This window comes from Macaca nemestrina, chromosome 5 (assembly GCF_043159975.1).
Source record: "Macaca nemestrina isolate mMacNem1 chromosome 5, mMacNem.hap1, whole genome shotgun sequence".
NCBI classification, from domain to species: Eukaryota; Metazoa; Chordata; class Mammalia; order Primates; family Cercopithecidae; genus Macaca; species Macaca nemestrina.
Window position 1 is genome coordinate 36,986,373 of NC_092129.1, and position 27,950 is coordinate 37,014,322.

The window sequence follows — 27,950 nt, forward strand, 5'->3', positions numbered from 1 at the left end:
AGGCCCACCTCAGAAAGGCCTGCTTGCAAGGATAATCCTTGGCAGGTGCCTGGAAACTTAAATAGTAGACGATTTCCTATATGGGCATAAACTTTCTTTAATGATAAGAGTGACTCATTGTGCCTAGACTGTGCAACAATGCAGTTTATGCTGAACACCTGCTTTCCATCTGGAAGTATGGAATTTTGGTAAGTGGTAGGCAGAGCGCACCTGTGTGACTAGTTCCCCCCAAAATCTTTGGGCACTGAATCTGTGATGAGCTTCCCCGATAGACAACGTTCCATACATGTTGTCAAATTTGATGATGGTGGAATTTGGTGCATTCTGTGTGACTCCACTGGAAGAGGGCTCTTGGAAGCTTGCGCCTGCTTTCCTCTGGACTTTGCTTCATGTAGCTTTTCCTTTTGTTCTTTCTGTTTTGTATGCTTTCACCATAATAAATGTTTTCCATGAATACAACTATTTGCTGAGTCCTGTAGGTAGTCCTAGCAAATCACAGAACCTGAGGGTGGTCTTGGGGACTCTGGACATAGTAATCAAAAAGATTATTTGGTCTCCCCAGTTAAAAGTAATCAAATAGAACAGAGTGCATAAAAATTTCTATAATGTGGTAATGGATACAGTATGACAATAAAGCCCATCTTCCTCTGAAATACATTACCCCGTCATGAAATACATTTACTACTTACGTGACTGGTCTGTAGATCTCCTTAACACCAATGAACTGAAGTTGTTCCATAATGTCTGGAATACTTGCACATCGAGTAAGATTGATTCTTGGGTAATAAAGAAGGTATGAGAGACACATTTCACTCCTGGTGCTTAGTCCTCCCTAAAAACAGAGAGTTTATTTAGCAAAGTATGTGGTCTACCAACTTTGACATTTAAAGTACACAAGTCATCAATGTCATACAGTTCCTTCCAGTATTAAAATTTAATAAACCTTAAAGCTGAAAAGTAAAAAAACTGGCTTTTTAAAAAGGTAGTGATACAATTAAAAATTAATAGAATTATTTCCACTTTTAAAATTTGCCTTTCTTAAATAACCTAATAAATTCTGCTGATGGGATGTAAACTTTTCAACACAGTGAACATTTCAGAGAATCATAAGGATGTTTAGTTAGCATAATACCAATCAATCAGGAATTTTTTCAGGACATTTTTCTGATTTAATTGAATTTTCTAGAATCTTGTCTTCATGTGTATAAACATTAGCAGCTGCATACCACAGGGGAGAAAGATTTCATGTTTTGAATCCAGGTAGTTGATTATCTATTAAAATTTGGAAAAAGATTAAAGACCCTCAAAAGAACAGAATCCAGAGTTACTACAACATATTATCTAATATGTCTAATTTCAACCAAAAATTATTAAGTGGGAAAAGAAACAGGAAATTATTGTCTATATTCAATGGAGAAAAGTCAGTAGAAATGGATTGTAAGATTGAGATGCTGGATTTATCACACGATGACTTGAAAACAGATAAAAAAATATGTTCAATAAAGCTGTTTTAAAAAGTGTTCAAAGAGTTAAAGAAAAATATGCTCAAGTAATTAAAGGCAAATATCTTAAAAATGAGTGAACAGAGAAGGAATGAAATCAGGAAAGAAAAACATTTTTAAAAATAGAAATTCTATAGCTGAGAGGTACCAAAACGAAATAAAAACTTCACAGGATGAGCTCAACAGCAGGTTTCAGATGAGCAAGGAAAATATCACTGAACTTGAAGATTAATCAATAAAAATTGTCCTATTCAAATAATAGAGAGATAAAAGACTAAAGAAAAGTGAAAATACTTCAGAGATCTATGGGACAATATTAAATGTTCTAGCATTTATGTCTAACATATACATATGTTTTCATTTATGTTAAATACATGTAATTGGACTTCTAGAATGAGAGGAAGAAGACATAAAGGTAGAAAAAATATTCAAAGGAATAATGCCTGAAATAATCTCCAATTTAATGAAAAACATTAACTTACAGACCCAAGACGCTCAACGAAAGCCAAAGGTAAATACAAAAAGAGCCATACCTAGACACATCACAGTCATACTGCTGAAAACCAAAGATAAGAGAAAATCTTGAAAGCAGCAAGAGAAAAATGACACATCACATATAGGTGAACAAGAATACAGCTGACAGCTGATATTTCATCATAAATGATGGAAGTAACAGATATTATAATTATATATTCACAAGTGTTGCAAAGGAAAAAGCAACTGCCAACCAAGAATTCTGTATCCAACAAAATCCAACTTTCAAAAACAAAGGTGAAAAATTTAATACTGTTTATATTCTAAATTAATGTAGGGGCTAATATACAATGATTTTACAAATTGCAAAAACATGACATTTTGCACTTGATGAGCAAGGTAGGATTAGGCAAAGGGAGATGCTGATCTGCAAATGAAGTTGCATCTGATGCCTCAGTAAACGCTGTATTTAATATATCCTTAAGTTAGGATGGCTGTTCAGAGTTGTACCAAATTGTAGAAAGAAAGCTGGGCCTTTGCAGCCTCTTATCAACTAGTCATTGACTGCTGGCTCTCCTGCTGTAAGAAGTATAATTTTAAGGAGTTATTCTCTAATACCAAGGGGAATTTTCATTGAGGTACACTCCTGTTAACTATCATATTGTCATCTGATATTCCCAGTGGCTGAGGTTTGGTTGTGTTGGCCCTGAAGAGGGTATCAAGACAGTGCACCAAAATACTCACTACAATAATAACTTATTAATTATATCTTTAGTAAAATATTTCAACAACAAAAATTATAAATAAGGCATGGGAAAAAAATAAAACCAACACCAGTATCTTGACTACTCCGTGTGTGTCCAGCTTCTAACCCTCTTCTTCCTATTTCAACCAAAGGTGATTACTATGTTAATATTTTTTCTTTCTGTTGCTTTTCAGTACACTTTACATTCAGTATATTGAAGTTTGTATCCCCAAATAATATATTGCTTAATTTTCTTGAACTTTACAGACATAATATCACACTATATATATTCTGCTACAAGCTCACTCTTTTCAATCAACATTATTTCTTCTTCAGATACATTCATGTTAATATAGGCAGCTTTCATTCATTAGTTTTCATGACTTTACACTGTTTCATTATATAATACCATATTTATTTGTTCTCCTTTTGATGGGTATTTGAGATATTTCCAGAATTTTTTCATTCCTATATTATTACATGTAACTATGAATAGCTTATATATTTCTCTCCTGAAACGCATTCTGCAAAAGTAATTCCAAGGTTAAATCTACATAGGAATGGAATTGAGTAGAGTATATATGAATCTCTAATTTTACTAGATAATGCCATGTTTTTACCCAAGATGGTTTTACAAATTCAAATCACTACTAGCAACATATAAGTGTTCCAGTTTCAGCACAATGGAAATGCTATTTTAAATTTTGCCAAACCGGTGAGTTCAAAATATCTTACTCTGGTTTACATTTGCATGATTTTGGTTTTAAACAAAATTGAGCATCTTTTCATATATTTATATTACCTATATGGGTTGGTATTTCTTTGAAATGCTTTTGTCTTATCCTATTTTATTGTATACTTCTCTTCTGTTACTGATTTGTGGACTTTGTTTTATAAGCTGGATACTAATGTCCTGTTAATCTATGTATTGCAAATATTTTTTCCCAGCTTAAAACTCTTTTTAATTTCTTAATAGTGTTTTATTTTAGTAAGCAAAAGCTTTGATGTAGTCAAATTCATTAATCTTTTATTCATAGTTTGTGCTTTTTATGTTTTGCTTAAAAAATTCTTAAGTACTCTAAAGTCATGAAGACATGTTCAAGTACTTTTTCTTCCAGTGGTTTTAAATTTTCACTGTTCACATTTAAATATTTAATACATCTGGCATTGATTGTTATGCATTTTGTAAAATTAAGACTCAGTTCTATTTATGTCAGGGATATCCAATAGTGCCAGCATCATCCTTTAATAAAAAGTTTATCCTTTTCCATTTATCTAAGTGCTATGTCTGTCATAAACTAAGTTTCCATCTGCAGAATTTGTAGGTCTGTTTCTGAGATGCCTCTTCTGTTCCAAGTCTTCTAACTTGGGACTCAAAGCATACTGTAATAATCACCAGTTTTAAAATAAGCCTTCTTATCTAGTAGATTGTTTTCTATTTTGTTCTTTTTAGTTTTGTCTTGCCGATTTTTAACATTTTGCTCTTCTGTGTAAATTTTAGAATCAACTTGCTCCACATAAAAGCTAAAACAGCAAAATATTTACCTAAATAAAAAATAGATGAAAATATTTGCAGCCTTGGTCCAGTAAAGATTTCTTAGCTAGGATACCAAAATCTCAAATTGTAAAATTTCTCTGATTTTTTTTTACTAGAAAATATCAAATTTATGGGCCAATTTGAATAGAAGTATTTTCTTTATTTTACTGAGCCTTTCTATCCATGAACACAGTATGTCTTACTGTCTTTAGGAATTCTTTAATGTTTCCCAATAAAGATTTATACTTTTTTTTTTTACAGAGATCAAACACATCTAGTGTTAGATTTTATTTCTGTTTAATTTTTATTTTAAATTGTATTTTCTTGAGATAATTTCTTATACACTGAAATGCAATTAATTTTAGATAGTATCAGTTTGGAGGAGGGTTTGATGCAGAAAACTACAATATCTGTGAATAATGTGTTTTGCTTGTTCACTTCTTCCTTTCTGAACCTTATATCTCATTTTCGTTTCTTTTCCAGTACAATGTTGAATACAAGTAGTGATAACAAATACTCTTATATTCTTCCTAACTTGACAAAAACACTTATGGTATTTCATTTAATTTAATATTTGCTATAGCTTTTTCATAGCTAACTTCTACCTAGTTAAGATAATTCCTTTCTATTTCAGGCTTGCTAAATGTCTCCCCTGTCAACAATAAACTTGAATTTTATGACTGCTTTCTCTACCTCTGTTGAGGTGATTATATGTCTTTTTCCTTCCATATCTTCATGTAGAAGGCTTTAATATATTTTCTAATTTAAATCCATTTTATATTCCTTAGCTAAACTCAAGTTGGTCTTATCATTAGATTTGTATATAAAAAAGGATTTGGTTTTTCAAGCTCTTGTCCAAGTTATTTCCAACGGTGCATACTACTGGCCCCTTCTATACTATCCTTGTGAAGTTTTAGTTTAAAGGTTATGTTAACTACATTTTATGACTTGGTGGGAGGTGTTCCCTCTTTTTGTGTTCCTGAAAGAGATTGAGTAAGACATGAATTATCTATTTCTTGAACGCTTGGTGGAATTCCCCCAATAAATCTGTTGGGACCAGATTTCTCTTTGAGTCAGAGGCCAAGAGGTCATGAAATTCATTCTTCCTTTGGAGGTCTGGATTTATCTAAGCCAGACACAAGCATACAGTCAATTAATGACCACAGTTCTTTTAAAACTATTAGATGAGAAAAATTAAAAGACTAAGGATAGCTTTTAATGAAAGAATCAATAAATTATACTCCAAATATTATTTAATACTATATCATTAGTTAATTTGAAGTCTTAGAAAATGCTAAAACATCTCTGATGTCACTTTTATGATACTTGATGCTCAAGATTTTTAGAACTTTTCTTTCCAAATGGAAATGGTTTTTACTTGTTTCTTCTAAAATCAAGTTTATTTCTTTTTCTCCATAAATGAACTTTATTAATAATAAAAGTTTTCTTACCCAAGTCATCTCAGCTCTATCTTTCGTGTTGTAGCGACATTCAGTAATTAGGTTATCTCCCTGAAACATAAAAGTAAAAGCTTTCAGATTGAAGTTTTATGCTGGCTTATTTATCAAATATATTTGTACTTCAACAGTTAATACTTGCTGTATGAATGGATGCACCAAGTAATTTGATTCAGCAGAAGACCTCTGATCTGTTTAATTCTAGGTTTGTTAATATAACAAGCAAGCAAACAAATAATACTCTCTGTGTTTCAGCCAGACTCCACAACATTCTAGCTGGATGACCTACGTATAACCCAGGCATAATTTGTTCATCTAAAACCTAAAGATAAAAATTGTTCTTATTTTTGGTCCCAGCGATGAGGCTCATGCCTGTAATCCCAGCACTTTGGGAGGCCAAGGCAGGTGGATCATGAGGTCAGGAGTTCAAGACCAGCCTGGCCAAGATGGTGAAACCCCATCTCTACTAAAAATGCAAAAATTAGCCAGGCATGGTGGTGGGCACCTATAATCCCAGCTCCTCAGGAGGCTGAGGCAGAGAATTGCTTGAACCCTGGAGGTGGAGGTTGCAGTGAGCCAAGATCGCACCACTGCACTCCAGCCTGGGTGATAGAGCGAGACTCCATCTCAAAAACAAACAAAAAAAAAGTACTTATTTTTTTCACAGCTGTTACAAGGAGATTAAATGACATAACACATAGTCATTAGCAGCAAATGAACACTTAATAAACCTTAGATATAGATAGTAGATATTGTGATCACCTCTTCATTTACATTATTTTCTTTAAAGCTCTCTAATCAAGCTTTTATTTCCTTACAATTGAATTGTGAGGAAAATTAATAGAAATTTATTGATCTAGTGTTTTCTACCCTTTTGTACATAACAATACACATGGAAAATGATAACATTTTTATGTCTCCCCTTTAAGGTAAGCAGATGAAGCTATTCATGGACCTGAGGCTGCCATCTTTGGGCTTTCCCCCTTAAATTTGACCTCCCTGCAACACCACTCAGAGGGCCCAGAGATTAGTATCTCATCGCACTTAAGCCATAATCATGGTACAGCAGTTAGGAAGCTCTGAGATAACACTGTTTGGAAAGCCCCGGAGACATCATAATAAAATAGAGTGCAGTCCTTAAGAACCTTGACAAGATCACTGTTTCTTAAACTTCTTCTTTCTACTTTCAGGATGTATCAAAGAATTTCTAAGATCCAAAGCTATGGATCTGTAAAAAGAAGATCCCTTTCCTCTTTATCACTTTCTTACGTTTTTTCCAACTTTCCTTTTATATCCTATTGTGCCATGTCTTCTCCTTGACAGTTCATCCCATCTAAAAACCCTATCTCCAGCATCACGTAGAAAAGATATTGCCATTACTCTCATTTAATAAATGGTATAGGGATCTAACTTTTAAAAGTAAAATAAGGGGAGAAAATTATACTACAATTAAACTTGATGGTCATGGAATAAAATTTGAGAAAACAAAGTATTATAACATTTTTAAAGTCTTCATTCTCTTCTCTCCTTCACCATAACCTCAAATATGTGTCAAGCTTGATCACACAGCAAAGTTTAATTAGCTACATCCAAATAGCTTTATCAGATAAAAGAATTATCCTTACATTCCTTCTTCCTGAAATGAAACTTCTAAAAATATCCTATCTTGTCAATGTAGCATAAATACACCTCTGATTTTACCGATGCAGGAATTGCAACCCAAAGAATCACTAACTGGAATGTCAAATATAAAAAAAAGAGTAATGTTTAGTCCTCAGAACCTGAGATTTTTGTTTGGGGTTGTTTTTATTTTTCAGTCAGCAACTTGAATTACTCCTGTGAATCATAAGAAAAATGAGTTTAAATTTTGGAAAACAGATCAAACACATTCTATCTGGGTTGTACAACACCCACAGTGGGTGGTGTTAAGAATACAGATACAAAGAAAAATTCATTTCACTAGTAGAAACCTTGCACATCTCAGCAAATACGTCTCATGACTTTTATAACAGTCAATGAAAAAGAACAAAAACACGCATACTGGTAAGATTGTTTGCTCTTCCTTTAGATACTGAAACTCCTGGAAATTGAAGTCAAAATCATCATCATAGGCAAGTAATTTCATTTCCTTCCCTTTTCGAAAATGACGCAGCCTGATGCCTCTGCCAGCCAGGTGAGCATGGAGAAGAACAGCAAACACATGAATTCCACTTGGCTTTTCGGCTTCCAGAGCCTGCAGGGGACACCGAGGAAGACCCGATTAGCCCAAAGAAATGCATGTTCAGACAGTTCACATTCAAACACACTTGGAGGGACAACTGAGATGAAAAGCTAAAGCAATTTAAATGAATGCTTGAGCTGCCAAACATTTTGAACTCGGATTGTTCAGTGTTCTCCTTGTGAAGCAACATATGCCGGGAGAAAAGGAGGGGAGCTGATGCCTATGAGGGGCCTCCCAGACAATCTATACATGTTATCCTCCTTTTTCCTTCTTTTAGGAGGATAAGAGGCAGTAAACACTCTTAGCAAAAAGATTCCAGTATGTTAGTAACCTGAAAACCCAAATTCTTAAAAGGAATATTATTCCCACTTTTCCAGATAAGAAAGTGAAAGTGGGTCAATGGAATTAAGTGAATCACTCATGGTCCTACAGCTTGTAAAAGAGGTCATGGCAATTTGAATTATGAACTGTGGCCTAAATAACTCGGAAGAGCATAATCTTTCCACTTCGCCAGTCTACCATACTGTCCTGAACCACAATATCATATAATTCATAAACAGTCTGATCCATGCTGAAATATTTTCATTAAAAAACTTTAAGTGAAAACTGTCATTACTAAATACTTATACTTTTCTCCTATTCAATGTCTTTTTTTATATTAGTTATTTTTGCTCTCTGGTGAAGGAAGGGAAGAAAACTATAAGGCAGAGAAAAATGAAAATAAATGATGGAAAAAATCAATATGGATAAAAGATAAACTAGAGAAAGGAAAAAGAGACTACACAAAAGTCGAAATTGTAAAAGATGATATAAAGCATGCAACATGCAACAAACAAAAAAGGTAGGAGTAAGAAGGAAAACACCCTGCCAACTATTTCTATCTTTAGAGTTCTACTCCTGTAGCTTCAAGACTTAAAAAAGCAGTCAAAAGTCCTACTAAAATTGCATTAATGGTTTCACAGTGTGTCAACAAAAAAGGAATCGATAATAAACATGCACAGAATGTTTCACACAATAGTTTCTAAGAGCATTGATGAATCTGCAGAGAGCAGCTCAGACTCAGATGCTGCATACCTCTTCTAGGCACTCCAGAGTACAGTGACCCTCAGACTGGAACTCAGGCATCCCTGGAGGGATGGTATGGAAGAGGCTCACCCAGAGGCCAGCCTCAATTACCCCAGCATCATATTTCCTTATATCCATGGTATAAAATAACCTCAGTCCAGAATTATCTATTAAGCCTAGAACAAAAGCACATAATTAAAGTGAGTTTCAGTTCTTAAAATGTTTTCATTCCCAAGAAAATTCTTGGTTTGAATTTTTTAAAGTTTTCATATTCTGTTGAAATAGGTTTATTTATTTTCCATAAATTGTCATGAGGGAAAGAGATACAAGCAGAGATTAGTGGCAGACAACATTCAGTTGCATAAACAAGAATTAAAAGATGAGTAGCCATATTGCCTGCAACCTTTGTGGACTCACACAGCATACCACAAGAGAAATGTTTCAGTTATCTGGCTGTTATATTCCACCAATTATCTAATATGAAGACAGAATGAAGATTCTAAAGTCATTCATTAGAATATAGAATAAATAACTCAATAAAAGTTTTACATTGTTTCAAGATGAAGTTCGATAACATTTACTTTGAGGTAAAAACTCCTTAGTTTAGAAACCATCTGCTGATGAAGAAAACTGCTAAAGATTCACTTTATTTCTTTAAAGTTTGTCACCATTTTCTTCTTCATTCAACAGCCATTCAATCAACACACAGTCATTAAGAATCCATTATGTGGCCGGGCGCGGTGGCTCAAGCCTGTAATCCCAGCACTTTGGGAGGCCGAGATGGGCGGATCACAAGGTCAGGAGATCGAGACCATCCTGGTGAACACGGTGAAACCCCGTCTCTACTAAAAAATACAAAAAACTAGCCGGCGAGGTGGCGGGCGCCTGTGGTCCCAGCTACTCCGGAGGCTGAGGCAGGAGAATGGCGTAAACCCGGGAGGCGGAGCTTGCAGTGAGCTGAGATCCGGCCACTGCACTCCAGCCTGGGCGACAGAGCCAGACTCAGTCTCAAAAAAAAAAAAAAAAAAAAAAAAAAAAAAAAAAAAAAGAATCCATTATGTAAATGGCACTGCATTAGGCACTGTGGGGATGAGAGATGAAGAAGACATACTTGTTGTTATGACATATTCATTACAGGGAGGGAGAGTATGAGCCCTAAACATTTCATAAATTCATTTCACTAACTTGGAAATTAATTGACTTCCTGCTGCAGTAACTAACAGATTGATTCCTTCCCCTCAGTTCCTTTTTTGTCTCATTTAAATCAATCAGCTTAATCTATTTCTAGTCGATCATTTTTAAACACAAGGTCTTTATATCAAATATTCCTCATTGTATGTTATACACCCCTCGGTCACGAACACACACACACACACGCACACACACACATTTAGAAGATATCCATTACTTTGAATGTTTTAGGATATAATAAGTTGTTAAAATTAAGTATTCCAACAATTATCCCAGGAAATTCTTACCTCTTAACCTCCCTAACAGCCTTGGAAAAAATCCAAGCTTCCTTTCCTGCTTCGTGAGTGTGTTATTGTGAACATAAAATAATTTACTATGTGTTTGTTGACTCCAGCTTGTTCAGATATTCAGGGTCATCACAAGGAAGCACTGTGATATGACAATTAAGGACACTGACTCTGGAGCTGACCAACCTGGATGCAAATCCCAGCTCTGCTGCCTATGAGTTATGTGACCTTGGGCAAGTGCTATGGTTAAATGTTTATCCCCTCCAAAAAGTACGTTTGAATGCTGTCAAAATTTAATGGCCATTGTGATGGTATTGAATGGTGAGACCTTTGAGAGATGTCTAGGCCATGAGGGCTCTGCCCCTGCGATTCGATGAATGCCATTATTTCAGAAGTGGCTTTGTACTATCTTGCTCTCTTTACCCTTCCACCATGTGAAGCCTACTGCCATGTTATGACACAGCCCTCATCAGATGCCAGTACCTTGTACTTGTACTTCTCAGCTTCCAAAACTGTGACGAATAAGTTTCTCTTCATTATAAACCACCTAATCTGTGTTATTCTGTTACAGCAGTACAGAACAGATGAAGACAGGAAGTTATCTAAACTGTTTGTGCTTCAGTTTTCCAGTATGGAAAATGGCCATAATAATAGCACTACTACCTCATAACGGTGATGTGTGGCTTGAACACGAAGTTCTAAGAACAGTGTTTGGCACAAATGAGGTGCTCAATAAATGGCAGCTAGTCACACATATAGTGGTCACACATCTACCAGGGTTTCAATCAATTGTTAAACAAATAAATCATAAAAATCAATTCTCCTTTTGTGCTATTATCAGTGCAGATACAAATGAGCATGATAACGTAGAACATCTATAGTGACCTTAGAATTTTCTCTGGACATATCTTGCAAAATTTTGTTTTGTGTTTTACATTTTTGGGACCTACCTCCTTATAATAGCTTGACAGGGAAAAAATATGAGTAGAAATTTCAGTTGCATTTAGTATAGTTAGGTTCATTAGTTGCATTAGCTGTTTGGACCATTAATAGATAATCTAGTAAATAAAGTAATAATTTCTTAAGCAAATATAAAATGATTATTAAAAAACTTTTCTGGAAACATAAATTTATATTATGCTATATTTATAAAAATAAAATTATTATAATCTAAAATTTGGTCTAATTATGTATATGAATAAAAATAGAAAGTACTAAAAATCCTGAGTTCTCTATTAACCTGTTAGGAAAATAAGCTTATGTTTCATTTTTACATTGAAACTATGATAAAGTCAACTTAATTGACAACAGAGAAGGCAAATAAATTAAACCTTCTACTTTTGTAATAAACACTAAAAGGAAGAAGTAGTTCACATGGAATTTCCAATTGGAGAAGTATCATACATTATATAACATATTTATTCTATTAATAATTTAAAATCAAAAATGTAAAAAATTTTTAAAAGAAAAGTTGCAATGTAAGACATATTCAATAATTAATCCCACTGTTATTGTGATGACAATTTTTATGTTTTATAGTCACATATAATTTCATGGAAAATCTAACTTTTAGAATTTATTAACAGGTTATTTTGCTTGGTTTATGAAAGTTTTAAACTTTATCATAGATTCATGGTTCAGAGTATGGGATATAATTGGTGGGTAGAAATTAAAGTGAATTCAGAGAGAAACTATTTCCTATTAATTACTTTAGGGTATGAACAAGATACTTCATTGGCTTGCTCACAAATAGAATAGCTTAACACCTACTTTTATAGAAACATCACTCTTCAAATATCATACCACGTGTGCTCTCTTCAAAATCTATTATTCATGCTGCAGCAGCCAGAGTGTTCTTTCCAAAATACAGATCTCAATATTTGATTCCACTGTATCAAACTCTTCAATTGCTTCTCATTGTCTTCAGGGTAAAAATCCTTAACAGGCCCTACAAGATCTTAGATGGTCTGCTTCAGCCTTCCTCTGCAGGTTCATCAGCATCTTTCTTCACTGCACCCTAACCCTTCAGCATCTCCAGTCACCCAGATGAACAGTTTGATTCTTTAACAAAGACTTTCTAGCCCATCCTCACCACCACACACCCCTGGCTGGATGAGGTCACTAATTAAATACTCTCATAGTGTCAGGTATCTCCTTTGGATCAATTGGCACATATATAATTTCATATGATTGCTGTGATCATTTGATTGTTTCTCTTTCCCACTGGGCTATAATTTCCATGAGGGTGGGAGCAGCATCTGTTTTTCACACACATTATATCCTCAAGCACAGATCTGGCACATAGGTGGAGCTCAGTATTTGCTAAAAGATTGCATGAGTCAATACAAAATAACAACTTGGAATTACTCCTGTTGATAATTTCATGTTAAATCTACCAATGTTGGGATTTGGAATATCATACAAATGATTTCAGAAATCAAATGCACATCCTTACATTTCTTCACTTCAATATCATATTACACGGTGTCACTGCATAAGTACTTTATGAGTATATCTATGATTTGCTTACCACACAACAAAATGCTTACACTTTTTAGTATAATAAATGGTATCTTTTTCTTATGTGCAGTTAGAAAGAAAATGTTCCATAAACACCATGTACTGGGACTAATCTACATCACAAAGGAAAAGTCTATTACTCTACTTTCTGGTAGGTAGTATGCAAGTGTTTTTGTTAAGATTAGTGACTGCATGTGCTCATTTACCTAGTTTGGTGCTGGTTAATGCCTGCTGTTACAGTATAATTATAAACAGTACCCATTTTCACTTCTAAAAGTCTCCTAATTTGAATGACAAATGTATAGGTTAATTCTTTCTAGCATTGGCTTCCATTTTGTTTCAACTCTGTTAAAGACATGACTTACAAGGTACAAAACTTTTTATAAAAACCATAAGTAAAATATGTGAACAATAAACTCACCTTCCTCATAAGTCGGATTGTCATAATGGACTTCTAGGAGCACATAATGCGGATCTAATGGAGTGCCAAGGGATAATCCAACATGAGGTGGATAAGAAAAACCCTAAATATGGAAAATGCCATGAGACAGTGTCCTGTGAAAGTCCCTGAGAGCTCTATTCCACTCAAAAACCCACCATCTTCAAGGATATTTCAACCCTCTGGAACCGCATTCATCTACAACTGATGAAATAAAATAAAAATAACTTAAAGAAAGGATCCCTTCCTATGAAAATGGAGTTAAGCCACCTTCATATCAAAAGTAGCATTAGAGCTTTACTCCTAAGTACTAATTTACTTCCAAGTATTTACTTCTAAGTAATAATTATTAATCATTAGCCCCACCTCTCCACCAATAGCCCAGGCAAAAATCACGGTTTCACAGGTGAGGAATGCATCGGGCATGTTGGGGTGATAGCACTCGTGGCCGGACTCCAGAACACTGTCGTTAAAGTTGCTGCTGCACTGATAGAGCAGGATGTGGTGCACCAGACTCTCGTGGCCTCTCTGTATCACTGGCTCAACCTACGTGAACATAAATGAGAGGGAGGACACAATAAATAAAACCATCCTACAACACCCCACAACAAACATGAAACTAGCATAAATTATTATCAGTTTCTCAAAGGGACATTCTTCTCAATTATGTCAAGGTTGTGTAGTTCAAGTCTAATTTGTTCTGGAGATAGTGACAATGGTAAAGATAATGATGATGACAATGGCAACAACAAAGATGAGACAACCATTTACTCCAAGAAACAGGACTCTACTAATCGGCTTTTTTGGTTGTTAATTCACTGATGGTGTCCCTTGCCCATTCTGCGGAGCAATTGTTTTGAAACTTGTTTGCTTTCCCCCAGACTTGCTCTTCCTCTTCCTCCTTCTTGCTTTTTTGTTTAAAAAATTATACTTTAAGTTCTAGGGTACATGTGCACAACGTGCAGGTTTGTTACATATGTATACATGTGCCATGTTGGTTTGCTGCACCCATTAACTCATCATTTACATTAGGTGTATCTCCTAATGCTATTCCTCTCCCCTCTCCCCTCCCCCCACCCCATGACAGGCCCCAGTGTGTGATGTTCCCCTTCCTGTGTCAAAGTGATCTCATTGTTCAATTCCCACCTATGAGTGAGAACATGTGGTGTTTGGTTTTCTGTCCTTGTGATAGTTTGCTGAGAATGACGGTTTCCGGCTTCATCCATGTCCCTACAAAGCACATGAACTCATCCTTTTTTATGGCAGGATAGTATTCCATGGTGTATATGTGCCACATTTTCTTAATCTAGTCTATCATTGATGGGCATTTGAGTTGATTACGTCTTCGCTATTGTGAATAGTGCTGCAATAAACATACGTGTGCATGTGTCCTTATAGCATTTTTTTCCACACACACAAAAAAAAGAAGTCAAGGCTGTGGGCACAAACGCTCTTAGTCTCCCTTTCTTCCACCTCAAAATGTTATCTTTACCCATCCCTACCAGAGGTAAGAGGTGAGATCTCATTCATCTCTATTAATGCCTGGTGCTGAGAAGAAGGCTAGGGCTTAATCATTTTTACTGATGATTTTATCATCAATAAAATTCAAGAAGAATTAAATTGTAAACTGACCTCCAGATTACAAATTGAGGGTATAGCCTAAAACACGAGGATTTCCGAAGAAAATGAATCCACCCAAGAAACAGCAAGGAAACTTGCTGCAAGTTTCCTTGCACATTTTATTTTTATTTGAATAATTAAGATCAAAAGCCAATAACAATTTTGTTATTAGAATTTGGAAGAGAAAAAATAAAACATTGTTAGCTATGTGCTCTAGTGACACTGCTCAAGTTAAAAGAGGAAAACTAGAAACAAGGAGAATGGGCAGTGAAATTGGTCCTAATGTGAAAAGCGTGATCTACATGAACATGCTCCTTCCACTGTTTGCTCTGTTAGTTCCCTTCATAACGCTACCCGCTTTAGTCTAAGAACCTAGGAATCAACTCAGAATGAGCAAAGCACACCCTAGCATCCCAGAGATTCTATATGCAGACCAAATGGAGCCTTGTACTTGGTGTAGGTGGGCTGTGGGTGTTGGCTTCAGTTAGAGCAGCGGTCCCCAATCCAGTACTGGTCCGTGGCCTGTTAGGAACTAGGCTGCACAGCGGGAGGTGAGCAGTGGGCAAGTGAGCAAAGCTTCATCTGTATTTATGGCTGCTCCCCAACACTCACATTACCGCCTGAGCTCCACCTCCTGTCAGATCAGCAGTGGCATTAGATTCTCATAGGAGTGCATATCTTATTGTGAACTAACTGTGCATGTGAGGGATCTAGGTGGCGTGCTCTTTACTAAATTCTAACTAATGTCTGACGATCTGAGGTGGAATAGTTTCATCTCAAAACCACCTCCCCCATCCTCCAGTCCATGGAAAAACTGTCTTCCATGAAACCAGTTCCCTGTTGCCAAAAAGGCTGGGGACCGCTGAGTTCCAGGGTTCCTTTTTCTCCCCCCCTCGGAGTTCTTTGAATCTTTGTTCAGCTGGTAAAGAAGCTCTGGTGTGCTCCTAAATATCCAAGAGTTTAGCCTTAGAGTTCATCAACACTTCTGTGTTTAGTCCTAACTACTCAAATTCAGGCACTGCATTTTGAAATCTTTGCTTGCTCTCTACTTTCAGCATGCACATTTACATGAAGCGTTTTCAGCTGTTTTTTCCTATGGCTTTGTTTTCCATTTTCTCCATAGTTTTTCTCTTTTTTGTAGGAAAATATAAGCAAATGGGGAAACGGTATGTAGTGGGTCGAGTCTGAATGGGCAGCCAAGGAATTCAAGTTTTTAAATCCAGTTTTCTTTTGTGTTACATAGTGAGTCATGGCACACCTAAGCCTCAGGTACATTTTCAACATCACATTCATGGAAAAGACATTGCACACGGTTTTGTTTGCACTTGTTTTGTCTCTAAAAGGTCGTGAGCCCTGAAGGCAGAAACTTTTCTGTTTTGCTTGAAGAGGGTAGTTATTGTTCAAGCATGATTGCATAATAACAATGATTGCACAGAAGTATAACCCAGCATTTCTATAAGAATTTCATTTCTATGTCTAGTTTGAGCTTCTGTCTGAGACTTGACATTTTTGGGTTCCTCAGTCCTCCAAGGGGGACAGGGCACTGCTAAGATGTCAACAGTAGAATATTCAGGCTCATGTGAGATTTTTGCTTTGCTAAGTACCTCATAAGTTCAGGCAGAACCTTAAGGTTGTACTGAGCTCTACAAGGTAGGTCTTGGAAATAAGCCGTTAGGGCAAAGGAGAGTTGGTTACTGTCACGACAGTTTCAGAAACTAGTGGCTTTCACTGAAGAGTAGGAAGAGGGAGTTAAGGGTGTGTGATGCTGGGTGGTGCTTGACTTTGGAGAGCTTCAAATAAACAGTTTGAAAAAAACTTTTAAGAGCAAGTGTTCTTTTTTTTTTTTTTTTGTCTTCATAGGAAGTGCTAAAACTAACACCAAACTGCAAAGCTACCAATTTATCCCTGGAATAATAATAACATCTATCTTTTATTTAGACCTACTATCTACTAGCCACATATGAATCGTTCTATGTATTTCATTTAATATTTACAACAAATTTATAAGAAAGATGTTATAACCTCATCTTACAGATTTACTGAAACTCAGAGATTAGACAACCAGCTCAAAGTACCACAGCTGGGAAATGGTAGATGGGATTTTAAACCAGGCTGGTCTGACCCCCAAATCTGTACTTTTCTACTGGCTACACATTATTGCAGGAAGCATGTTGGAGATGCATCAAGGACCCTGGAAGTTACTGCCAGTGGGAGGGAGGATGAAAGGCTTCAGTAAGGCAAGTTGCTGACAGCTGATAGCTGTCATCAACAAGGGTGATGACCTCAGGAGCCAATGCCAGAAGGTGCTTCTAGAAATCATTAGCAGGGACCACCACATGCTGATGCCCTCAGAGGTGCAGTGACAGACTGAGTGTCTTACACCTGGGGGAAGGGGCTCCTGGCCTCCCTGCCACTCTGGTCCCAGTGCCCCTGGGCCTCTAGGATGAGAAGACAGACCCATGGCCTTTCAAGGTGTTCCTTCCTAAAAAGGACAAATATCAAGGCTTCTCTCTGAAACCTGATGAGGGCTTCAAGAAGAATTAAACTGTAATCTGACTTTCCGATTACAGATTGAGGGAGCAGTCTAAAACATGAGGATTTCCTAAGCAAAAACATCAACCCATAAAACAACAAGGAAACTTGCTGCAAACTTGGGTACTGATCACGGGAGGAGAAGATAAAAAGGCTTAGAAGAAGCAAGCCCTTGGCAAAATAGAAACGATGTGAGCAAAGAGAGGGAAAAAAAAGAAAGAAAAAGAAGTGCTTGGAAATGATATGTAAGGATAAATATAAATTATGAGGCTGATAATATGGGAGAAAAAATTACCTGATTATCAAACTCCTGAAAAATAGAAGAATAATTTCTAGAGAGGAAATGTTCAGACCACCATGGGGATATTAAGTGAGACACCAAGAATGTTTCTTAAGGATGGACATAACCTGTTTAGTGGAGGGTACAACTCGAGGAAATGGGAGTACTTTTGATCAGTGCAGGACAGGGCTATTGGCTCAAATATTTAGCACAGGATAGGATTTCCCACAACCCTTCACGCCATGCTTAGAGAGCCTGATGAAGCCAGGGCACTGCTACCAATTCCCTAATGGAGGCTGCTCATTATTTTTCACTCCCACAACAAGTTCTACAAACATTTTAAGCAGTCAACAAACTTGTGTTTTAAACTCTGTTATGATCTTCTTCTTTAGCCAAAGCACCGTCTGAGGAAGCAGAGTGAGGCACACACAGAGCTCCATGCCCCCTTGTGCTTGTTGGCTGAATGCGGCATTAACCTGACTTTCTGATGTGCTGGGCAACCGTCCACAGAAAAGACAAGACTTTTGCTTTTGTATTACTACATTATTTGTAATGACGATAGAGTTATACATTTTTAAATTAAAAATACTAAGACTGTTAAGTATCAGTATATTAAAGAGTAGCACTTAAAAAGTGTTCCTTATTCTGGTTACTTCACACATTCACATTATTATCACAATCACAGGGGGAATGCCAAGAGTTGCCTCTATTCAAAAATATTAAAATTATAGGAATTATTAAAGAAAGTCATGGCCATAGAAAGTATACAAATATAGATATATTGGTATTCCTGACACTGGAATGAACATTTAATTTAATCTTACATGTAGCCTGGCTATATGATGACAGAAGAAATAAATAAAAAGAAATATAAAGCAGTACATACGGAAGTGGAGGCAAGACACAAACGTGGAAATTCCCCTGATGACATCAAATTGTGTTATTGATCCCACATTTTCTACAAAGGTGGGGTGTACAGACCCAGAACGGTGACAGGCCTGTGAGCTTACCTTCCTATGGCAAAACAGACCAAGCAAGGAGGGCCTGGCAGCTGTTACAATCTGTAACTGCTGTACGTATTAAAGGAACAGCCCAGAAACCAGAACACAGATAGAAAGGGAAAGATTTCAACCTGAAAGAATCTTTTAAAGAGGAAAACAGTCTCCTCCGTTAGATCAAGTAACTGGAGCTTTCAGATACACTTGAGGTATCTTAGCAAGAAAAGAAGAGAACAACAATAAACAGTTGCTCAAGAGTAGCCAAAACCAAGGTGGAAATTAACATTGACCATAAAGTTGACCTTGGCAATGACCGTTTTTCCTAACCTCATCATCTCTTCTTACGCACTTTATCCACGTCAAGTATGCCTAACATAGCCCCTGCAGCACAAAGAGTGCTTAATAACTATTTATTGAATTGAAATAAAATGAATACAACCCTTTCCATGAAGCCAACATCAATGAGGCTGAATCACTAAATTCATTTGCCTCTTAGTTTCTTGGTTATCTCCACTATACTGCATCCCACTTCAGCTACAGAATCCCATTGTCACACCCTGTCCTTGTAATTGTCCATGAGTACACTACCTCTGAAATTCTCTTTCTGTGCCTCTTTCCTTCCCTGTTAGCTCTTTCACACTTGTCCAGTTGCTCAGCCTGCCATTTTCTCCTGGGAGGTCACTTGAACTTATCACTCATCAGCACTCACAACTGACCCAAAGCTCACATGGTGAATCACTCCTGTAATCTGCTACTTCTCACCCTCCACTTAGGACACTGGAGATATACTTTACACAATCATTCGCATAAGACTTCAAAGATCATAACTCACACTTTTGCCTCAGAACATCAATCTTTCTTTGGTTTTGCTCTGCATTCTGTTCATCTCTCTGAAGTGGCTATCCTAAAACCTTTCCCAATCTATGCACACCTCCTAATCAGTTCTCAGCAAATGTCTTCATTATTTTGGTGGGAGAGGAAAGCATTTCTATCCACTCTGTAGTTGCCTGAGGGCAGAGCTGGGGGGATGGAATTTGATGCAAAGGACACAATATGATTGAAAAAATCTTAAATGTCAGCAACTCATTCTATATATTCATTTTTTACAATGTAGAAAGTAATGAGATGATTCAAAGAATCTACACTTGGTGACATCTTATTCTACTTAACTTGAGCTATACAGGGTGGGATGAGACATAGAGAACCTAAGACCAAGTGACTGAGTATAGTGATAAGACCAAAAGAATTCCCTAGAACTTAGAACAAAGAAAATGTTTCAGAATTTGAGGCAAGAAAATCTTAGGGGAAATGTGTATTTCCCTTCAGTGACTGAAAGAATGAGATCTTTGACAAAACTGTGCCTACATGCTGATCTCTCTTCACCAGCACCTACCCTGAAAACAGATTCAGTTCAGAAAGGGCTTTTTGTGAAAGACACCGAGTATTGGCAAACAAAAATCCGTATGGTTTTGGAGGCTTCAAATAGCCAATTACCTAAACAATAACTCTGGCTGAAAGAAACTTTTTTTTTTTTTTGCTTGATTCCCCTGTGCTGGGTCGAACAGTGTCTCCTGAAAATTCATGTTTACCTTGAACCTCAGAAGGGGACCTTATTCAAGAATAGGGTTTTTGCAGATGTAATTGGTTGAGAGGAGATCATACTGGATTAGGGTGGGATCTAAATCCAATGACTTGTGTCTTTATGAGAGAATGGAGAGAGAGATTCAAACACAGATACGCACAGAGACAGGATGGAGGCATGAAGATGGAGGCGGAGGTTGGAGTGTTGCTGCCATAAGCCAAGGAATGCCAGAAGCTACCAGAAGCTGGAAGAGGCAAGGAAGGGGAGCTTTTGGAAGGAAGTTGGCCCTGCCTATATCTTGATTTCAGACTCCTGATCTCCAGAGCTGTGAGAGAATAAATTTCTGCTGTTTCAAGCTATCCAGCTTGCAGTCATTTATTATAGCAGCCCTAGGAAATTCATACATTCTCAATTTTCTACCACAAACTAACAATTTGGAGATTTGTACATTTATACCTAGGTCATGGTTGTCCCTGTCATTGTTTGTGACATGAACTCATCACAAATACACATTTCTCATACATGACTGAAGTTAAATAGGTTTTTTTAAATTTATAGCTCAATATATGTGTGTCATGCTTTAGTTATTAATTTTGGGGGTAAAGCTGGAGAAAGAATCTTTCTTGTCTTGTCTGATTATACTCAGCAAAATGTGAGAAACACAGAGGTTACTAGCGCCCCTTTGAACAATTTTCCTGTACTCATTCTTCCAACTCTACCCATTTAACCTGTGGCTCCTTGCCTGTTAAAACATGACTGGACAAGTGGAACATAGCTCTTCAAAAACAACTTGCAACTCAATAAATTCAAAACTAAAACAAAAGGAGAGAGGTGATGGGTGTAATCTGTAATGAGCTGGAAATTTTGTAAATTCCCATCACTTTTCTTCCTGCCTGTTCTTGTTCTTGGCACCCAGCTTTATATACCCACCTGAGGCACAAGTTGCTGCCCACATAAAAGCCCGTAATCCATCTCTGAAAAAAAGTTATCCAAAGGTCAGCTAGCTCCTAAAGTGATGCTGCCTATGGGAACATTTCAGCCAGAACTAACTGTGTAGATGGGTGAGCATATGATCATGCCGACATGCTCATGTGACAATGGGAGCACAGAGGTATCTGCTCCTCTCTCTCCGTGTCTCCTGCCATATCCTCATCCCTAACAGGAAGGACTCTTTTAGCATGACAATATATCCGAGGTATGAGAGGCAACCAAAATTAACAAGGGAATGGCATCTTTGCACCACAGACACTCCACTCTGAAGAAGGTAAGTGTGCAACGCAAATCCTGACTTGCTGATGTGGTGTCAGGGGGCCACAGTCAAAGGGCCACAGCATGAATGGACCTGTTAGCTAAAGCACACGAGGTGATGGCAAGAAGAGATGAAGTGGGAAAGAGATGAAGAAAAAGAAGGAAAAAGAGAAGAAATGAGGGCGAGGAGGCTTCTGGGAAATAACTCACCCCTTACTTCAATCCCGAATTCTCACGTGTCTACCATCTTCAAACACAACCTTGCCCTACCAGCCACAATTGATCAGTTCAGGGAAGGGTGCCCAGCCTATCTTGGAACTTTTCTAACGATGAAAAAGAATTCAACCCCCTCCAAAAACTGAATATGTGTTGTGAGGCTCAGCAACCTCCAGGGATGATGTTTCTGAGCACATGAAAGAAGCCAGCATTCAGTGAGATACCATCAAGCAAGCACACAGAGAGGTACCAGAGACAAGATAAGACAGGTTTGACAGAGTTCGAACACTTCACTGAAGCCGTTCCTGAAACCAGTTGCATCTCTGCCAACTGTGGTTTATTCACTCAAGTTTTCCTCTTGATAAATGAGTCGATACGTTCCTTTCTTTTTCTGAAACAAGTTCAGCTTGGGTTTCTATTACTTGCAAATAAAAGTCCTGATTAACAATCTAACACAAATAAGTATAAATCATCAGTTCATCAATATGTATGTGCGATCATGCATGGCTACCTGACATATGTTTCTTCACATTGGAACATTGCCACAAAAAATACTTTGCTTTTGTTTTACTCTTCCAGTTTATTTGCTCTTCTTAATTGGACTGGTGTAAGTTAAAAATAAAGTTACTTCAGTAAATGCCCTTGAAGAGTGATATGTTGGGAGAGAATCACTTCCTCTACCCTACATACTGATGTCTTTCTCCCTTGCTTACTGATTTCTGAATTTCCACCTAGACACTTAGGATTAAAGCTGTTTGACTTGATGAATATGCAAGTACCCTTGGAAAGAGGTAACATGTTATGATTTACAGCCATTATTTTTAAATATGAGCGAATTAGGTCCTCTGGCCAAACACTTCAATAATATAAAAACAAACAAAACAGAACATTACTTTTAAGACAGTTTATAACACAGCATGCTTAGTGTATATATTGTTGTTTGAATTTTTAATAGATTACTCATGAACTCTAAGGTACCTTCTGACCCTATGTTAGCATATATATTAATTTTCAATTACTTGAGATATTCAATACATCAGAGATCACCTAGAACTTTATGAAATTTTGAAATTAACATATCTATGGCCAGCAAGAAGTAGTCAATTTTAAATTAATACATACATGGCCAGTAAGAAGTAGTAGTGTCCTGGAGGTCCCGTCTTGGCTGTGCAACTAATCAGCTGTGGGACATGCCATAAGTCAGTCATGTGATAATAGCTCTGCTTCCCATCCAGCTCTAGTCTACGTACGGACTAGATGAATATATACATTCATGTAATCGTCAAAACAACCTTACGTGTTTAGGTAAAAGAATTACTCCACATTTCACAGATCCAGAAAATAAAGCACATATAAGTTAAGAACCTTGCCCAAGTGTCACAGCCCAGATTTGATTTCAGCGGTCTGGATCGAGAATGTGCTCCTAACCACCACATGATATACTCGCATCTTTATTACCAGGATCACACATGGGACAGCATCAGTGATCTACTAAGAACACTTCAGACCCCTGGAGCCTTTTCCGTGAACCCACTACCCAGGTTCTGTTCTAAGTTTCTCATTTCTAATCACTTGCATCTGCAACTTTCCTCGGAGGACTATCTTGCAGAGAGCTAGTGCCACAAAATATACATTCCACTGGGGTAGGTGAAAGGTATGGAGATGGGGATGTCCCGCAACCTTGCCCATATGGGACATGTTCTCCATGGGTTTGGGTTGAGGCTGGAACTGCAGCAGAATCACACTCTTGCTCAGCTTCTTCTTCCCTAGCCTTACTCTCCCTACCAGCCAACCCCCGACCCAGTGTTTTCTCCTGGCACTTCCTTAGTAAATCAATTATACACAAATCCATGTCTCAAGGGGCTACATTTCAAATAAGACAAGCAGCATAATGGTGGAATATTTTTCCGGAACACATTTTATTGGGTTTGATTCATGATTTATTATTTTCTGTCTCCATTCCTTTGTTGTTTAACTTCTCAATTCCTTTAGGAGTAAATTAGTGATAACGAGGCTTACTTATAAGACTATTTAAGCATTCAATGGCTGGTCCATGTGAAGCAACAGATACCTTGTAGGTTCTCAAACAATGGTACTAGTATTACTATCTTAAGTTGGATTCTGAGTTTTTAAATGCAATTTTAACATTTTACCCTCACAGACAACAAGTAAATCTATACGAGTAATCCATTCTCAAGTTCCAATATTTCAAAATCTAATTTTAAGGCTTGTATGCCACAAATATTCAGGCAAAAATATTTCCATAAATATTAATGTTATTGCAAACTGTGTAATCACGAAATATATATTGGTGTGTGCTATCTCAATATATTAAGGATTTGATTTTCTAATTTTTATGCATAAAACTTAGCCATATTTTCTCTACAGAGATCTTTTTCTGAAATACGGCATCCCTCTTTTCTCAAAGGAAACTTATCTACGTTCGCTCATGTATGTTTATAGTTTTAAGTATAAATTTTCCTTATCACTTTGATTTAAAAGTGTTCTCTTTCAAGAGATCTTTCTATGAATGAATGAATATTCATTCATGGACTCAACTGACAACTCCCCATCTGCCAACAAAAGCCCCACCTATATCTACATACTATGTGCTTTTTGTTAGGTGCTGAGGGAGGAAATAATGATGCATCACACATGAATCTGACAGTCTTACGGGTCAAATTCTAGAACAGTAGAGAAGCTAAAGCTAGAGAATAATCATTTTCTGTTGCCTTTCAGCGTTAGTTCCTCAATATTTTCCTATCAGGAATCCTGAACTTCCGAGCTACAGCTTTTGGCTAAGAATGATCACCAACTTCCTTGGGTGGCCTAAACCCACTTATGTAATCCCATCCTTGATATGAGCTGAAATTGATCCAATCACAAGGAATCTGTAGACTTCTACACGGTAGCTAAAAACTATCCTCTCCTTTCCCCTGGATGTGAAAGAGAAACTGTGCTATATCAGAAGTCTGTGCTGCCATTTCTCTACCATGAGGCAAAATAGCCTAAGGATGAAGACAATACAATAATACAATATTGAGGGCAAGCTCAAAATGAAGTTACAGCTCTTTTTTATTTTTTTTCCTGTGATGGAGTCTTACTCTGTCGCCCAGGCTACAGTGCAGTGGCATGATCTCGGCTCACTGCAACCTCCGCCTCCCAGGTTCAAGTAATTCTCCTGGCTCAGCCTGACAAGTAGCTGGGATTACAGGCACGCACCACCACACCTGGCTAATTTTTGTATTCACCGTGTTGGCCAGGCTGGTCTCAAACTGGCTGGTCTCGAACTCCTGACCTTGTGATCTGCCCGCCTCAGCTTCTCAAAGTGCTGGGATTACAGGTGTGAGCCACTGCACCTGGCCAAAGCTACAGCTCTTGAAATATCATGAACCTCTAGGCTAAGGGATTTGCTTCAAATAAATCCAAGCAACACTCAGTTGAAATAAAAATGGGTTTGATGATGTTAATAACTGTCAATGACAATTATTTTCTTCAATCACCCTTTATTTGTTTCTTCCCCTTTTCAGACAAGCAATGAAGGCTGAGGTGACTACTCAAATCTGGATTAACCCATTTCTTGTTTGCCCTGAGAAACGAGTACTGGCAGCAAGCTACATTTTTTTTTTTTTTTTCTAAACAAGAAATGGGTTAAGGTAGAAATTTTGTTAATTCAGCTATCTGGAAAAATATACATATAAAACAAAGCATTCCCAAAATAGCTAATAGCTAAGCCTGGTTCTATAATGTGCTTGAAAAACAATGTTTTTAAGAGAACAATGAGTATTTAGAACATACTAAAACAACCAGACTCATCTTGTTTCCCATTTCTCATCTTCAAAATGTCCTTTAAGTTGCTTTATAGTCACAGCTATTATCCTAATCCACATCTCTCATTAATCCTATAGGAATTATATCAGTAGTCATCTACTTATCTTCTTGGATGTTGCTATTGGTATGTGTCCCCCAAAAATTCTTATGTTGAAATTTAATCATCAATGTGATAGGGTCTTTAAGAGGTGATTACATGGATGGGATTAGGGCTGTTATGAAAGGGTTTGAGAGACTGAGTTCATTCTCATGCCCGTCTACTTTCTACCATGTGAGGACACAGCAACAAGGTGCCATCTTGGAATCAGACAATAGCCTTCACCAGACAGCAGAAACCAATGACAGTGCCTTGACTTTGAACTTCCCAGCCTCCAGAACTGTAAGAAATACATTTCTGTTCTTTATACATTACCCAGTGTAAAGTATTTTGTTATAACAACACAGACTAAGACAGACATTTAGTAACTTGCCTTTTGGAGAACACTCTATATCCCAAGCAGATGATCTTCCCAAATCAGCACTTTTCACCTTGTTAATCTGACCAATCATATTCAATGGCTCCACATTGCCCATCCTATAGCTGATAAAGGCAACACTTCTTTTTCTGACATTCAGGGCCCACTGTCATTAGCTGCATGTTACCTCATGGTCCCATATGCATGAATTCCAGTCATAGAAATCCCTTCCTTTTATGCACTATGTTCATTCTTACACTCATGATTTCATTCATGCTGTTCTCCTTATCCAATAAGTCCCCCTTATGCAACTTTGCTTATTTAAATTCTATTCATTTTTGAAAGCTCAAGTTTTGTTTTCCCTGGATGCTTATTTGATTATTTTGACTCACATTTGTCCTGTCTCTCTGAACTTCTTTCAGGAGGCAGTACTAATGTGGTAGCTTAAAGTCAAAGACTTGGTTTGGAATCCAAGGTCTGCCCCTTACTAGCTGTGTGACCTGAGGCAAATTACTTAACCTTACTGAAACTCAGTTTCTTTAGTTATAATATAGAAATACAAATCAACTTTTTTTTTCTTTGAGATGGCGTCTCGCTCTGTTGCCCAAGCTGGAGTGCAGTGGTGTGATCTCGGCTCACTGCAACCTCTGCCTCCAAGATTCAAGCGATTCTCCTGCCTCAACCTCTCAAGTAGCTGGGATTACAGGCATGTGCCACAACACCAAGCTAATTTTGTATTTTTAGTAGAGACGGAGTTTCACCATGTTGACCAGGCTGGTCTCAAACTCCTGACCTTGTGATCTGCCTCATCCTCCCAAAGTGTCAGGATTACAGGCGTGAGCCACCATGCCTGGCCCAAATCAACTTTTAATCTATTATAAAAATGAAAGCAGAAATGTATCTAGCACATAATTTGTTGTAAACATTAGTTTAAAACTATACTAAGTTCTGTACAATTTATCACATACATAACTTTTTTACTGAATGCAATTATTTCATACGCGAATATTTTTCTCCTTAGCTGGAGTAACAACTCATTGTTTTACTACTTGCTGCCAATTCATTACATGGGGCTGACTTTTTCAAAGCCTTTGTTATTTGTGTATGAGTGTCTGTGTGTGTGTAATTAAGAAAACATAACATGAACATTAGATCTTGCCATTCTTTGACATGCTATTGCTTACATCTCTATACCTATGAGCTGTTTTTAAATGATACACGAATTGATTTTTAGTTTAACCCGTATTTCAAATTCCAGCATTTCATAGAGTCAAATGCACATGCAGTTCATATAGAGTAGATATATGTGATTTTGCTTTTTCATGCTGCAGAAAAAATGATTCAGCAAACTTTTCCAATAGTTTTTTGGGGGTTTTGTTTGTTTGCTTTGGTCAATACATGTGCTTCAACTCAGCAGTACATCAAAGGGGTGAGTATATCTGAATTTCTTCCAGACCTATGCAGGATAGATAGATGCACATGGACCAACATGTTTTAATGGAGGAGGAAAAACTGCAGAAATGGGCAATATACAGGAACATAACTCCACATCACAGAACGACAAGGGAGACAGAACTATGCAGTAAACAAATGCATGAATACTACAACTTTATTTTATGTGACCCATCCTCCTATCCTGGGGAAGTAAAGATTAAGAGAAGAAACTGAAAGCAACATTAAACTAAGGAAAGATAAGTAAACATTAAAGTACGAAAACAATGGAGAAATTATTTGCAACACTTACATCAAA

The 27,950-nt window shown here is 37.1% G+C and overlaps 1 protein-coding gene across 1 annotated transcript in view; it reads right to left on the minus strand.

Annotated features, from left to right (window-relative positions):
• LOC105465619 (monooxygenase DBH like 1) overlaps positions 1–27,950 on the minus strand; it is a 103,682-nt gene that overhangs the window by 18,678 nt on the left and 57,054 nt on the right. Inside the window, exons 5-10 of the mRNA XM_011714147.2 lie at positions 13,805–13,984; positions 13,421–13,523; positions 9,011–9,177; positions 7,757–7,948; positions 5,710–5,769; positions 690–832 (exon numbers count right to left, since the gene is read on the minus strand). Of these exons, the coding sequence (XP_011712449.2) occupies positions 690–832; positions 5,710–5,769; positions 7,757–7,948; positions 9,011–9,177; positions 13,421–13,523; positions 13,805–13,984 (845 nt within the window). The remainder of the gene's footprint in view (positions 1–689; positions 833–5,709; positions 5,770–7,756; positions 7,949–9,010; positions 9,178–13,420; positions 13,524–13,804; positions 13,985–27,950) is intronic.